At 36.9% G+C, this 15,117-nt stretch overlaps 1 protein-coding gene across 4 annotated transcripts; it reads left to right on the plus strand.

Annotated features, from left to right (window-relative positions):
• The first annotated feature begins 918 nt into the window (after positions 1 to 918).
• LOC128212312 (carbohydrate sulfotransferase 15-like) lies at positions 919 to 14,605 on the plus strand. Of its 4 annotated transcripts, none has more exons than XM_052917702.1 (7): positions 919 to 1,352; positions 2,040 to 2,244; positions 3,745 to 3,846; positions 5,897 to 6,068; positions 8,514 to 8,685; positions 13,287 to 13,431; positions 14,087 to 14,605. In XM_052917702.1, exons 1-7 carry the CDS (start codon positions 1,053 to 1,055, stop codon positions 14,266 to 14,268), a joined length of 1,278 nt encoding a protein of 425 aa, XP_052773662.1. In that variant the 5' UTR covers positions 919 to 1,052; the 3' UTR covers positions 14,269 to 14,605. The 4 variants fall into 4 exon arrangements, with proteins under 4 accessions (XP_052773662.1, XP_052773663.1, XP_052773664.1 ...); XM_052917703.1 differs by having other exon boundaries at positions 8,514 to 8,658; XM_052917704.1 differs by lacking the exon at positions 919 to 1,352 and adding an exon at positions 1,615 to 1,716.
• Positions 14,606 to 15,117: the final 512 nt, after the last annotated feature.

The raw sequence follows: 15,117 nt of genomic DNA on the forward strand, positions 1-15,117 counted from the left end.
TACGGCGTGCACGGTCTGGTCCTATGGTACGGCGTTCACAGTCTGGTCCTGTGGTACGGCGTGCACGGTCTGGTCCTGTGGTACGGCGTGCACGGTCTGGACCTGTGGTACGGCGTTCACAGTCTGGTCCTGTGGTACGGCGTGCACGGTCTGGTCCTGTGGTACGTCGTGCACGGTCTGGTCCTGTGGTACGTCGTGTACGGTCTGGCCCTGTGGTACGGCGTTCACAGTGTGGTCCTGTGGTACGGCGTGCGCGGTCTGGTCCTGTGGTACGGCGTTCACGGTCTGGTCCTGTGGTACGGCGTGCACAGTCTGGTCCTGTGGTACGGCGTGCACGGTCTGGTCCTGTGGTACGGCGTTCACAGTCTGGTCCTGTGGTACGGCTTGCGCCAAGATGATCCCGCGTCCTCTAGAATGATAATGAACATTGTCTTTTCCAGCGATTTCACCATTATACGAGTCGTTTTTGGAGATGGGTCTCCGGGCGTCTTCAACGCCCCTTACTTGAACTATTTTACCCGTGAATATTACTTCCAATGGCAATGTACGTGGAAGCCTATAAACAATTGGGTAAACATATACCAAGCATGAACTCAGATTCATTGAGAATAGCAAAAACAATATGATTTAATAGTATTAATCATAATATGAATTATTGTATTCCTGGGAGGTACATAAATTACCAAATCAACTTCACTGAAATGCAACAATTGTTTTATTATAATATATACAATGATAAAACCTCTGTCAGTTAACATTAAATTATGTTATAAACACACAAACTTATCGTCCAATCCCTGGTAATGATAAAATAAAAATCTACGCAATATGTTGCTGTTTGATGGCTTTTTTCATCGATAATCGATAAGACGTTTCAAGCCATTTAATTGCCTTCTGAAGCGTTCATTATTATGCTGCTGTCAATATATTCGTCTTACATTTTGATAGGATATGTTACTAATTGTTCACTTAACATTTTAACAAATATATTTTTATTATTACGAACGGAAACGGAACGTTTTATAGTCAGACTTAAATTAAACCGGAAAATAATGTTTGGCTCGTTATCAAGGTGGAACTCTGCATGTATAGCCTTTGTGTTGATAGCAGTTGTATATCAGTGTTGGAATTACATGCACTTTATATATATGGATGCTGGTGTGTCGGTGCGTGGACAAGTTGACAGTTACGAAGCAAGCATCAACGAATCTCCGTCCAGATTCGACGAGAAACCAAACTCTCTGAAGTATGTTTCAACATACACTAGCATCTCAAATAACCAATCGACTCATCTCTTGAAGGCAAACGAAAAATTGCACTCCTTACGAATACCAATTGACATAATGAAATTGGTAAGTACAGGGCAATGTTATAATGACACGTTAATGGCTTTTTTTGACTAATGTTTATTTTTTATAAAGACTTTAAAATAAACAAAACATACATGTATTTCCGGATCTAATTAAGTCCTCCTTTGTTTATTACTCTTCTTATGCGTTTCATTTCGTCTTAAAGGTACTTACTCCATTTCCGTCATTTTACCGTCCACTTGTTAGTAATGGTTCCTTCCAATGAACAGTTGACAAAGTTTTTATATCAGTGACTGAATTTGATAGGATTGGGCATTCGGAACTCCTCGGCCATTTTTATCTAAAACAACCTCGGATGTATATGGATGGTTTACAATGTCACAAATCGGGTCTTTTTAAATCGGCTGCAAGTAGATCTCGTAGTAATTTAATTTAGCAGTTAAACTTAATGACTTAAATCTTCGGAATCTTAATTCTGTTTGCAATAATACATTTCACTGGCAATCAATTTAAACTAAGATCAACAAATAGAAGTTAAAACACTACATTGATTGATGAACAATTTTACGAACTACTTTTACTGATCTACCGGCATACGTTCGAGGTTGTTTCGATAAAATAATGGCCAAGGAGTTCCGAATGAGGATTGAAAGGTCGCAGTTGAAGTTCTATGTGTCAGTCGCAATGGAGATTGGAGAGTAAATATTTCTTACTTTAAAATCGTTGCAGGGCCCATTTCCATTTTTACCCAACTACAAGAACCCATGCTGGCGAACATCGTCCGGAGTGCTTCGGTGTTTGCCGTATTTCCACCTAATCGGATGTGTAAAATGCGGTTCCTCTGACCTTTTTTACCGGATTACTCGGCATCCTGAAGTTTCGGATCTTATTCAAAAAAAGGAACCGAAGTGGATTGGCGGCGGAGCTCATCACGGTAATATTTTCATTCGTGTTAAATGTTTAATGTTAATTCGTGTTAAAAACATTTTTCTTTCATGCTTTTCGATAAAATATGGAGTTTTACCAGTGTTTTAACAACAGTGAAAATATCAATCTCATATTTTCACTGCAAAACTTCGCCACTCGTGAAGTTTTTCTATGACACTCGTGAAATAAAATACGAGTCTTCACTGAAATAAACAAATATCCTCTATATCTACCTTGATATTCCTAAACCAATACATATTCATGAAACGATGTATGCACTCGTTATTGAGAGAAGTAATAATGCGTGCCGTCATTTTATAAATATTTAATTCCCTGAATACCATAATATAACCTCCTATAGAAAACAACAAAGTCAATACTTTTCAATGGTATTGATTTGGAAGTCTCAGTGAAGCACTTGTGAATCCGATTTACACATACAGCATGAACTTGCAACATGAGCAAAGTTTGTCTAAGTAACAACATGCTTGCAACATGGAGCTTACTGACGTGGTCGACTGGCCGAGGAAAAACTGAGTTAAAACCCTCCTTCTGGAGGAAACTCAGAAATCTCTGCCCGTTTGTCATCCAGATTCACAGGATTTGTCTTGTACCACTAGATGTCGGGCCTCACCACCCGTAAACTCTTTAACAATGATGGATAAAAACATATCATTTATATGATTCATGTATACGTACTATATCAAGTTATACAAGTGTATATTACACCGCTATGTGTACAAGTGAGAACAAAACGAATAGACCATTCATATGATGCAATTGCATAATAACAGAAAATTTTCACCTCAAACATTTGTTTGTAGAATTTAACAATCAATTGAATCGATGTGAACGTATCGCCTCCCCAGCTGAATACCTTTACATTCATATGCGTACGACATACTCGTGCGTATATATCACCCGTGCTTATTAAACGCCACCTGGCGGTTATTACATTATAAACAAGGGAAAATGATTTTCTTTTTATTTGTTCTACCCATACGCAGAAAAAATATTTCTTTTGATAACGAGAAAACATAGCAGTAGCCGGACACAGCTTCATTTTGTCACGGCTTAGTCGCATTCGGAACTCCTCGGTCATTTTTATCGAAAACAACCTCAGATGTATTTGGACGGTTTACACACTCAAAAAGTGGTACGTTTAAGTCCGCTGCAAGAAGATCGCGTAGTAATTTTATTTAGCAGTTAAACGATATGACTGAACTCTTGGGAATCTTAATTATGTTTGCAATAATACACTTCACTGCCAATCAATTCAATCAAATCAATAAATACAACTGTCAAACACTACATTTAATTATTGATACAATTAAAAATTTACGAACTACTTCTACTGATGTACCGCCAAACATCCAAGGTTGTTTTCGATTAAAATGGCCGAGGAGCTCCGAATGGGGTTTGTCGTACCCTATCTGTTTTCAAAATGGTACCAACTTTCTTTCTGTTCTTTTGTTGTTATTACAAGCAGTTTGTTTTATATTTTCAGCTCATTGCTGTTCATTCAATGATTACTTGGACATGTACAAATCAGCAGTAGATAAAGACATTGCTAAGAATGATTCATCCGGCTTTCACCGTTGTGTGTTGGGTGAGCATTTTCTTGGTTGTTTAGTTTAAGCATTATGTATTTTTCAACGATTGTGAAGAAAGTTATGATAACTTATACTATGTCACTCTCGTTGGCACCATGTTGCCCGAGAGTGTGGTCTTGTGTTGTGGGGAAAACCGGAGTAACCGGAGGCAACCCACTTGACCGTCTTGGTGACCACCAACCAAACTTTCATGTGCCCAGGCTGGGAAACGAACCCGTCATTGGTGAGAAGCGAGTGCACTTACCACTGCGCTCACCGGAAAACCTTGCTTGTTTAGTACTTTTTTTACTAAATCTCGAAATATACACTAAAATAACAGTTTCATTAACACATTAAAATGTTCATAGATTTTGCCAGAATATAGCATGCATTTTACTTAATAAACACCTAACTGCCTTCATGGTCCTGGAAGGTTCGAGCCCCACTAAAGACTTGATCTGATATGAAGGGGTGGTATTAAATGTGCAACATAAGTCAATCTTATGGTCACACATCATTGATTTCATTAACCGTATTGGTTGGTTATTTATACCTCGCAATCCGATACGCTACATCAATCAAAGATCCAATGAAGACCAATATTGAATATCACCCGTGGCCGGTTGCTGACCCAGCAGCTAGTTAAATAATTGCATTCTCAACAATCAGTGGTTTGATAATGATAAATCTTATCTTTGGTACGCATAGCATCATCGCTCTGATGTACCAGAATGAATAATTGATACAGATTGCCCTTCTGTCTAGCGCCCGGCATATGGGATAGGAGTGAAAGGGTGTCCCATTCGCAGCGGAATGGCCCTTAGGGCCGAGGAGTGAAATTTGCTTTTACTTACAAAACATTTAACGACAACATTGTTTGCAAGTGTATCTTACTTTAACCAACACAAAAAATGTTATTTGAGGACACACCAAATTGGTGTCGAGGTAATCATTTTTAAAAAAATGTCGAGTAGACGATTTTTATTTTCGTTTTATTTTCCTTTTGTAGGAGTAAGCGATCAAGCGATGAAAGTTAATTTTAGTACAGTAAATTACCGCCCGACCTTACTTGCAATATTTTCATTTTATCAATTCCATTGTTTTGGTACTCAAGTCAGATATTGCGTCACTCGGGATATTCTGTACGTCTTAGTATTAGTTTAACAGTTGCTCAGATGTTTCTTAAATGCACTCCTACTCCCAAATAAGATTTTTCCACAATTAATACAATTGTTTTAATAAACCAATAAGGATCAACAAAAAGTAGAAAACAATGGTTCTTATGGTGGAAACAGAGTTTATTTTGAAAGAAAGGTGCAGAAAACACGGTATTTCTACCTTATGAGATGAAAGTAGTTCACAGTACATCTTTTAGCACTCACCAATCATTCAATATTCTTGCATTTTAAGCTATTAAATACACGGTTTTAATCTTGTTATCAGCAATTAACATTTTCCAGAAATGCATTATTTAGTAAGTAGTTAAAGGTTTATCACTCAAAATTTATGTTTGTTATACGTGTGTTATGTATTGATTTTGAATAAGAGTGTCACAAACCTCAATCGTAACAACTCGGGCATATCCGGCAAGCTTCGGGATATTAATTGTAAATGACTTCGAGATATACTTAAAAGTGACCACTTAGCGTATTGATAATCGAGTTAATTGCCGGCGGGGTCATGAGGCCGCAGGCGATTACCTTAAATATCATCAGGCTAAGAAGATATATTCGATATCGTAAACGATGTACTAAAATGAATGGTTTAATTCGTGTCTGTATAAAGCTTTGGAGAAAAATGAAATACAATTAAAATAGAACAAAACAAAACACAGCTTCAAAATCTTGCCCTTAAAACATTGAAAACATTATATGACACTTACACACTTACAGCACGTGTTCAATATGCGTCTGCTATGATGGACTATTTGTACACGTATTATTTCCGTTTGATAATGACCGAGGTGTTCCGTATGGTTCAATCTAGGCGTATACTATTTGACTAAAGAAAGTTGAGAAAGCGGCCTTATACGTATGGGATATACTGACGTCATTATTCATTCCACAGGAGATGGTTCGCCAGGGACACTCGTCAATAACGTACAATGGGAAGTAATAAAGCACCCAGAGGAAGCGAAGGCTTTAAATCGGAGCGAACCTGTCTTCGCCAACGCTGATTTAATCCACCATCTTAATCCTGGAGCAAAGATTATACTCATGCTAAGAAATCCCATCGACAGGTTTGTAACGTGTTTTTCTTTCTTAGATTTATTACAATGGAAAACAGATTGATTAACAATTTCCTCAATGTTTCTAATATTACATTAAAATATCAGATTTTTAAATATAAAACAGTTGTGCCTACCAGCATTTATAACTTTAATGTATGAAGTATTAGTACATTTGTATGTTGTTTTGGTGCCTTGTGCCTCTTAACAGAATTTACAATTTAAAATTCTGACAACTGGGCCTACAGCGCTGGTATTCAATATATCTTAAATGGATCTCAGAACGATGTAGCTAATCGGATTACTTGTTATTTTTAACTGGGCAATATAGTTAATGGTTTATGACCATAAGGTTTACGTAAGTTGAATATTATAAAATTCCATCCCTTTTCCTTTAGTTTTCATTATATTATGGATGAGGTGTGCTGATTTTTGACCTATGTTATTATTGCACGGCGTATCAACGCCGGACATACAAGTATTTTGTTAGGTTTGAGCTGTGCACTGGTGTGATAGAGCTGTATATGAAATTGTGCTCCTATTTTGTCGTTTTAGATGTGCATTTGTTGTTTATGATATCGCTTGCTTTCCAAATTCACTACAACCACAAACACCATTGGTTGTGTTCAATTTACATTTGGATATCATTTATCTATTCGGTTGTCAAAGATTATAGAGAAAAGGTCTTATATCAGATGAATTAAAATTTCAACCAATATTCCAAATTTATGAGAAAAAACTTTATCGTTTTAAACCAAACTGCCAAGTGTACTTAAACAAACAACATTGATACCATTAACTTTGTTACATTTCACAGTTTAAAACACTATGCCGAAACTTCATATTTCATTCTATTAAATAATGGATCATAAATTGTATGAAAACAGTAAAGTGACAGATTCGATAAATTGGAAAATAAGATTGTTTGTCTTATGTTTTTGGAGTATGTTTAATGTTTGCTTGTTGGCTTTGTGCTATACAGTCGAAACTGGTTTAACGAGTCATAATAAATATGTCGAGTTCGTCGGGACCTAGGCAAAAAAGTGGATACATCGAACATTCGATGCATCCGAATTACAAAAAAAAACAAAACTATTACCAACCCCAACACATTTGAGTCCGATTTATGTCCATTGTTTACATCCGGGATTGAACGTTCTTGTTATATATTACCGTCGTGAAAACAGCAAACTTATTATTGAAAAATAGAATGAGTTTTTTTTGTGTCAAATTTATTTAATACACATTAATGGATCACACAAACACAGTTATAAAACAAGCACCTACGTATGTATATTTTTTTTGAAATAATTAATAGTGAACAAAAATACGACCGCCACGGAAGGAGTAAATAATTCAAACTTCAGACATTGGTTTAAACATATGTTTTATTAATAGAAAGAAACATACAAAGTAGGCTAGTGGTGGTATTCAATATGCGACTAAAACAATCTTATAGTCTTACATCATTCACTTCATACAGTCTATTGGTCAGTTATTAATAACAATTAATCCGATTAGCTACATCATTCTTCGATCATATAAAAAGCAATATTGAAGACAAGCCTTTGTAATATATAAACAACTTATGAAAGCCCTTTCCCACAGACATTGAAACTATGCAATATGATATCTTGTCTCGAAAACATGTTGCAAAGGGATAGATGTTTGTGCTGGTATCATAACTATTGTGTAAATGCGCCTTCAGATTTTCAACGACCGACAAAGTACATGTATTACATATGACTTAGGCCTCACCAAATGGATTTTATCCAAAAAATGATGGGGCGAGTGAGCGAAATAATAATAAAAATATAACATGTAACATTTTGTATAAGAAGTCGATCAGTAGTATGCGTTTTGATCTGTAAATAACAGTCCTGTTTCTGCCGTGCAACATCTATTAGCTGCACTATGCAGCAACTTTTGTACTTGTTCAACTTATGAGTTGAACAATTGATGAAAACATTGCTAGTCATGTTGATTATTGAAAGAAAAATACCGCTGAAGCAGCTGATTAACATGGCTGCCTATTACAAAGGAATTAAGAATCTTCGAGAAAATGGGGCAAGAATTAAATGGGGTCATCAGGCATTAACATTTAACATTACAGCCAAACGAAATGATAAAACGAAAATCTTATTCTACCATCGATATATTTCATCTCGATTAGCATACGGCATCGTCGGCAACCACGGTACTTTCTTCCGGTACACTTCATACACAGCGAAGCATAGCGTAGTGTGTATCGGGAGTAGCCGAGGATGGTTCGAGAATAAATATAACCAGTGCAGTGTCCATGTGAATATGTGAGTTATCATTCTCGTTCACCAGAGTGATGATGCTATATAAGCGTACCACATAGATTATCATGATCCGGCAAGCCTCTGGTGAATGGTCATCATGCACCTGTGACAATTTAAGTAAATCCAACACTTACTCTGATTGATTTTTCAGGTCATGGTCTGCGTATCAGTATTTTGGTCTAACCAGTCAGAAAAGCCAGGAAGACTTTCACAGACTAACAGTGAGATCGATATCCGATTTCCAGCAATGTCTCTCTCAAAACGAGCTCCGCCATTGTGTCTACCATAGCCATAACGTAAGGGACAGATACAAGGGTATACCGGTATGTTGAACCGTAATTTTCACACGTATAAATATGTCACACGTGTTACATATTCGTACAAAATTCCTGACACGTGTTTGACAAATACGTACAAAAATGTTACACATTTGTAATTTTTTTTTTTTCTTCACACATCAAAGCGAAAACGTATACGTCACATATCAAAAAAAGGAGAAAAAACAACATCTGTAAAAAGATTGTTTATACGAGTACGTCACACATTCCAAAAAACAGTATATGCCATTTAATTATATCAGGGATCATATCAGGGGTCATATCGTTTTTGATATGTCCGATATAGCACTTATTTTACCAGATGCTAGAACATATCGAGTAAATGACCCAGGTAAAATATTAGGTCATTGGACCAAAGGTCAATGTCACGGGGAGGGGGTCAAATGTCAGATTCTTTGCACTTTATATTTTAATAACCTTTCGACACTGATACTTCATATGTATTGTAGAAGTTCGTTGGTTTGTTTATTTGAGTTTATCAAGGTCTGCCCGCGCCCATTGGCTGCATTATGGCTTGACCCCGCCGTGACGCCATCACGACTTAAATTGTGCTTAAATGCCATAAGTGACATGAGATAGAAGTGACAGCAAGGTGCAGTCAAATCCAGACACTGGAAGACTTGAAGAAACAGAGTGAGATACAAGAGATCAGGGTGCGATACCCTAGCTCTTTGCGAAGAGACCTCTTGGTTCTTTAACGTGCTCGGTGTAAAGAACCGATACACGGGATACAATTTTCCAGGGTTGACCAGTACTGAGTACACCACGTTTCCAAGCACTACCCTTTAAATGCCCAGCGCCAGGCAGGGAAGCTACTTGTACTAACTTTTAACGTCTTTCGGTATGACGCGGCCCGGGATCGAACCCACGACCTCCCACTCCGTAGGCGGACGCCTTAACCACAAGGCCACGGAGACGGTACAGTAGAAGTTCAATGTTGCTTTGAGGGGTCATTTAGTCCGAGTTCAAGGTCACATGGGGTCATAAACATGAAATCCGTTAACATTAAACATATTGATATCTGACGCAAATCATGATTGTTCTCAGTGAATATACAATCATTTTTGCTTTTGTGACAATTGGATTGCTCGATTCCGTCCGTCAGTCAGTCGCAGTTCATATCCGGTCAATACGTCATACGTATGGAGCGATTAAAAACTACACAATAAATTTCCACAAGAGTTAACCACGTCAAGACAATATGTTGCGTGCAAGACCCAGGACCATGGCTCAATGGCTGGGTTACGAATGTACTTATGGGCATTTCCCTTTATGTAACGTGTAGTGATGGTTCAGTTTGTGTTGACTCATTACTTCGAAGATGATTACTGGTTTTAAGTTCCCTACTGGGTAAATGTTTACCACATCCGGGCAACACGCCGATCATTTTTCAGCCTCGCCGACTGAAGGTCATGCTCACCGTTCAGGGTAACACGACTGTGTGTCTGCCCCAAACGGGAAGTCTTTAATCCTTGGAAGAATTTTCCTCAAAACTTGGTCAAATACTAAACGAATAAGACGAAACACAGAACTTATGTTCCTGGTGCATTAGTTCAAGGTCAAGGTTACCATTCAGGATAACAGCCAATTGTAATTAAGACTGATTAATTGTTTAGTATTGCCAAAGTCAAACAAATTGATTTTTCAATTATGACTATTAACGTAAATGTTATTTTACTGTGCAATTTGATCAAACGATAACATATGGAGAAATATTATAATTTTTTTTGTTTGTTTGAACTCTAGTTGGACTAGACTCGCTTTGGAAATAAAATATCTATTATATTATGGGAGTACCCCGACATTGAGATTTGACCGTAAACACTTTCAAATGCACCGTCAATGCAACGTTATTTTACGTTGTCACAACGTACAGCCAAAGTCAATGTTATTTATCTTGGTTTCAGCATTCCATGTGTCCCACCACTAGAAGAATTTTCATGAAACTCAGATCAAAGTTTAACCTCTTTGCGACAACATTCAAAACCCATATTCTATGGTTAAAATACAAAACCATTGTACCCGACATTGACATCTGAACACAGATAGTATTTTTTCATATGACCATATTAGCCGGAAGGGGTATTGCATGCTAATTCTACGAAAGACCGGTCGTGTCATTTCAAGTTCGATACTATTTCAACTTCACGAAATCATGAAATTTTGATGTTGAAAAAAAATGATTTCGTGGAGTTACATTCAAGAAACCGTGAGCTCTTGAACTTGAGCGAGTGTATTTATATCTCGTTTACAATCATAGCATAGGCCCAAAATGGACAATTTGAATACATTTGCATTAGTCTGTGTTGAACAACATATACATTACGATGATTGAGCTAGATGTTAGTACTTATATAATATATTAAACTGTTTAAAATACAAACTGATGCGTTTTATTCGCTTTTAAAAAGGAGCTATGAAGTTGTACCTATCAATTAGTTTTGTTAATTAATAAACAAAACAGATGCATGTCATCTAATATATGATATTGCTAGAGAGCATTTATATAGCGAAATGTACCCCTAACCCCACTCCCCAAAGTATAGGTGCACCTCTATATTTAAAGGTGCCGGTTTAAATATTCAGGTGCATCTCCTTATTTGAGGTAATCAAAAAACATGTTCAAAGTATAGACGTACATCTAAATGCAGAGGCACACCTCTCTTTTATAGCTGAAAATTCATGTGCAAATCTGTGAACTGCACATCTAAATATAAAGGGGCACCTCTAAACTAGATATAGATGTTTTGTTGTTTTTAATGTAGGATATACTTGCGAACAAATATTCACTCTAAATACGGCGGCTGGTAGCTTAAATTTATAAAACGAGCGATAAACAGAATGTGAAAATTTCGTTGGTACTAGGAGGTGATTAAACAAGAGGTACGTGACATATTCGTCAGTTTGAAGATTACGGTTCAACACACGTATATAGTTATTTTTAGGCAAATGTATTAAATTCTAGTTTTGGTTTTTACAACTTTGATATATTCAAAAATAAAAACACGTACACGTATACGACTAGATCTCAAATGGTATCGGAATGCGTTAAAATATCCGCTAACGGAAAAGGTCGTATTGTTCTAGATATTTTAGCACAAAAGCAGTATCTAGAACTCACTTTCCAGTGTCTGTGCAGTACATATCTAGAACTCTCTTTCCAGTGTAATTGAAGTATCTAGAACTCTCTTTCCAGTGTCTTTGCCGTATCTAGAACTCTCTTTTCAGTGTATTTGCAGTATCTATAACTAACGTCACAGTGTCTTACCAGTATCTAAAACTCTGTTTCCACTGTCTTTGTAGTAACTATAATTCACTTTTCAGTGTTTTTGCAGTAACTATTATTCACTTTTCAGTGTCTTTGCAGTAACTACTAGTATAATTCACTTTTCTGTGTCATTGCAGTATCTGGAACTCACTTTCCAGTGTCTTAACAGTATCTTGAAATCACTTTTCAGTGTCTTTGCAGTAACTATAATTCACTTTTCAGTGTCTTTGCAGTATCTAGAACTCACTTTCCAGTGTCTTTGCAGTATCGTGAGATCATTTTTAGTGTCTTTGTAGCATCTTGAACTCACTTTCCAGTGTCTTTGCAGTATCTTGAAGTCATTTTCAGTGTTTTTGTAGTATCTTGAACTCACTTTCCAGTGTCTTTGCAATATCTAGAACTCACTTTTCAGTGTCTTCGCAGTATCTTGAACTCTCTCTTTAGTGTATTTGCATTGAATGAAGTACTTGTAACAACTCATTTAGATACAAACGGGTTTCAGTTAATAAATCTATCAATTAATAATATATTTTCTCTTACAACACCATAAAAACGACCCTTCTCTATTGTTAGATTAGAAACCAGAAATTGAAGTTCGGGTAACAGGGTACCTGCGGGAATTTAAGATCGGGTAACATGGTAACCGTGGGAATTTAAGATCGGGTAACCGGGTAACCGCGGGAATTTAAGATTGGGTAACCGGGTACCCGCGGGAAATTAAAAATCAGGTGACCGGGTACTCACGGAAAATTGAGTTCCGATAACCGGGTACCCGCGGGAATTTAAGGTCGGGTAAAAACTGCCTACCCGCCCATGCCCTACAAGTACGATCTTGCACTAAACTTAACACAACTCAACTCAACTCAGTATTCTTTTATAATTGCACAATATCAGTTGAACCCTTGGTTAATGATACATATATGTTCGTATCATTTGGACTGTATTTGTTGACTCGACGTTATGTATTTTGTTTTATCGAGTGTTCTACCTTGTTCTTGTGCGATTGTGCCGTTAAACTCGAGCACAGAACTTTCAGTGTTCGCCTTCTGGCTTAACGCTTATTTCCCATTATTCTGTTGTTGCCAATTTATTTATCCTTTCACCTCTGGAAGGATAGTCACATAAAGTCAAACCCCATTGGCTCAAACTCCAAAAGACCGGTGAAAATACATTGAGCCTCGGATAATTCGAGCCAAGCGGTAATGCTTTCCTACAGTATAATAAAAAACTGTCCTTGACATCAGTTCGAGCCAATCGAGTTCGAGCCAACGGGGTTCGACTGCACTGATTTAGTTTTCATTTGTTAATATCGTTTCAGAATGTATGGCCTAACATATATCACGTACACTTGCAAGAATATTTCCGGGTATTTCCAAGAAAGCAGATACTCGTTCTTAATATAGAAAGTTATTCGAAAGATATCAGAGCAGCCATGGAAAAGGTGTATGCTTTCTTAGAACTCGGTACGTATACTAAATACTGATGCATCTCCAAACCGGAAATGAAAATTAGTGGTCGACATTATATTTTGTCCAATTAAAAGGCAGAATTTCTCAAGTTTCCCAATAGGTGTATATCAGCAGATCAGTAGTCAGTTGTTATTGATTTAAAACAGGTGAATCGGTAGATATTATCAGTGGCCGGCCCAGTTGGTGAGTTGTTCACAAAATATAATGTAGACCAACATTTTGTTTAAGATTGTCAGTATGTACAAGGCAAAATAAATGGCTATACGACTGTGCCGCATCGAACCTTTTTGTAAGTACATACTGGCAGTCTTTCACCATATCTATATAGCCAATGTCTAAGTTTGAACGTATTTTCCATCGTCAAAAAGTGTCAATTGTCACTTTTATGGCTAGTGTTTGCAGTAATAATTTTACGGATGTATGATTATAACACTTCTGTTGGGCCTTTGGGAGCAACAGTCAACTTTAACAAGTATTTAGAATAAAGAATGTTTCTTTTAAGTGCCTTTACTGAAAGTTATGTAAAACTCAATATAGTTTACTTATACTGACTTCATTCTCTATAATTTGACTTAATTCGACTCAATTGAGAAGTTATACAAAATTATACCAGAACATTTTTAACGATATCATAATTTCGTGTTCTCAGGAAAGCTACCAGAGGCTATGTGGGAGACAGTGTCCACCACTACAAAAAGGAACGAGCTTTCTAGCAGCAGACGTATTGGCAATATGTGGAACAAAACACGAGAACTGTTACAAGATTTCTATGCACCATATAACAAGGAGCTAGTAAGACTTTTAGGCAGCGAGTTTGATTTTAACAAATGATTATAATAATAATATGTTCGAGTGATAAGGTTCATGTTATTTCCATGTTGTTTCACATTTATGAGGAATTTTCTATGTTTAAAACGCAATTGCAAAGACATTTAGGCAGCGGGTTTGATTTTAACAAATCATTATAATGTTTATATTTTCGACGGATAATGTTAATGTTATTTCCATGTTGTTTCACATTTAAAATGTCGTTTCTGTGTTGATAGTGGAATTGTAGAGTAGAATTACTTAAAACATGAAGTAAACTTCTGTTTTTGACACGAAAACATATGCCACCCCTGATTAAATGGGTGTTGCTCAGATAAATATTAAAACCCTTCTACTTATATTACTTTTCTCGTGTATCATTTCACGTAATATCAAGCACATAATCACTGTAGTGTTTCCTGTTTTGAGTCGGTACAAAACAATAGCGTTTTGTGTATTTTAGCGCCCCCACCCCCTCCCCCAGGAAGTTCATATTATTTCTTATTATGTAGATTTAATCAAATCTAAAGGCCCTTCTACCTCTGTTATAGACTCATAGTCTGATACCGCCGATACACACTACGCTATGCTTAGTTGTGTACCGTGGCCAATTTAGCTAGGAAAATTCCGCAATCATGAATAACTAATGAAGCAGTTTCATTTGTTCCGCAAAGTACCAGCAGCCAATTGTATAAACGTGGATAAGTCCTAACCAGCGGTTATCTTTTGGTTATCTCCCTGGTTTGGTCAAGTTATCCGAAAACCGATTGTATAAAAATTAAGTTATCCTAACCAGCGCGTGATTCGGCTAACTTTTGGAAAAAATTTAACCGGACTCGAAGAGTTTGGTTAGCTGATTTAACCAAAACAAAG

This window comes from Mya arenaria, chromosome 12, assembly GCF_026914265.1.
Source record: "Mya arenaria isolate MELC-2E11 chromosome 12, ASM2691426v1".
Lineage (NCBI taxonomy): Eukaryota > Metazoa > Mollusca > Bivalvia > Myida > Myidae > Mya > Mya arenaria.

Bases quoted from the DNA above. Each gene is read 5' to 3' on its own strand.
- LOC128212312 (XM_052917702.1), top strand. From the start codon at position 1,053: ATGTTTGGCTCGTTATCAAGGTGGAACTCTGCATGTATAGCCTTTGTG. The intron at 8,686-13,286 runs GTATGTTGAACC...ATATCGTTTCAG, and splicing joins ACAGATACAAGGGTATACCG to AATGTATGGCCTAACATATA. The intron at 13,432-14,086 runs GTACGTATACTA...TCGTGTTCTCAG, and splicing joins GTATGCTTTCTTAGAACTCG to GAAAGCTACCAGAGGCTATG.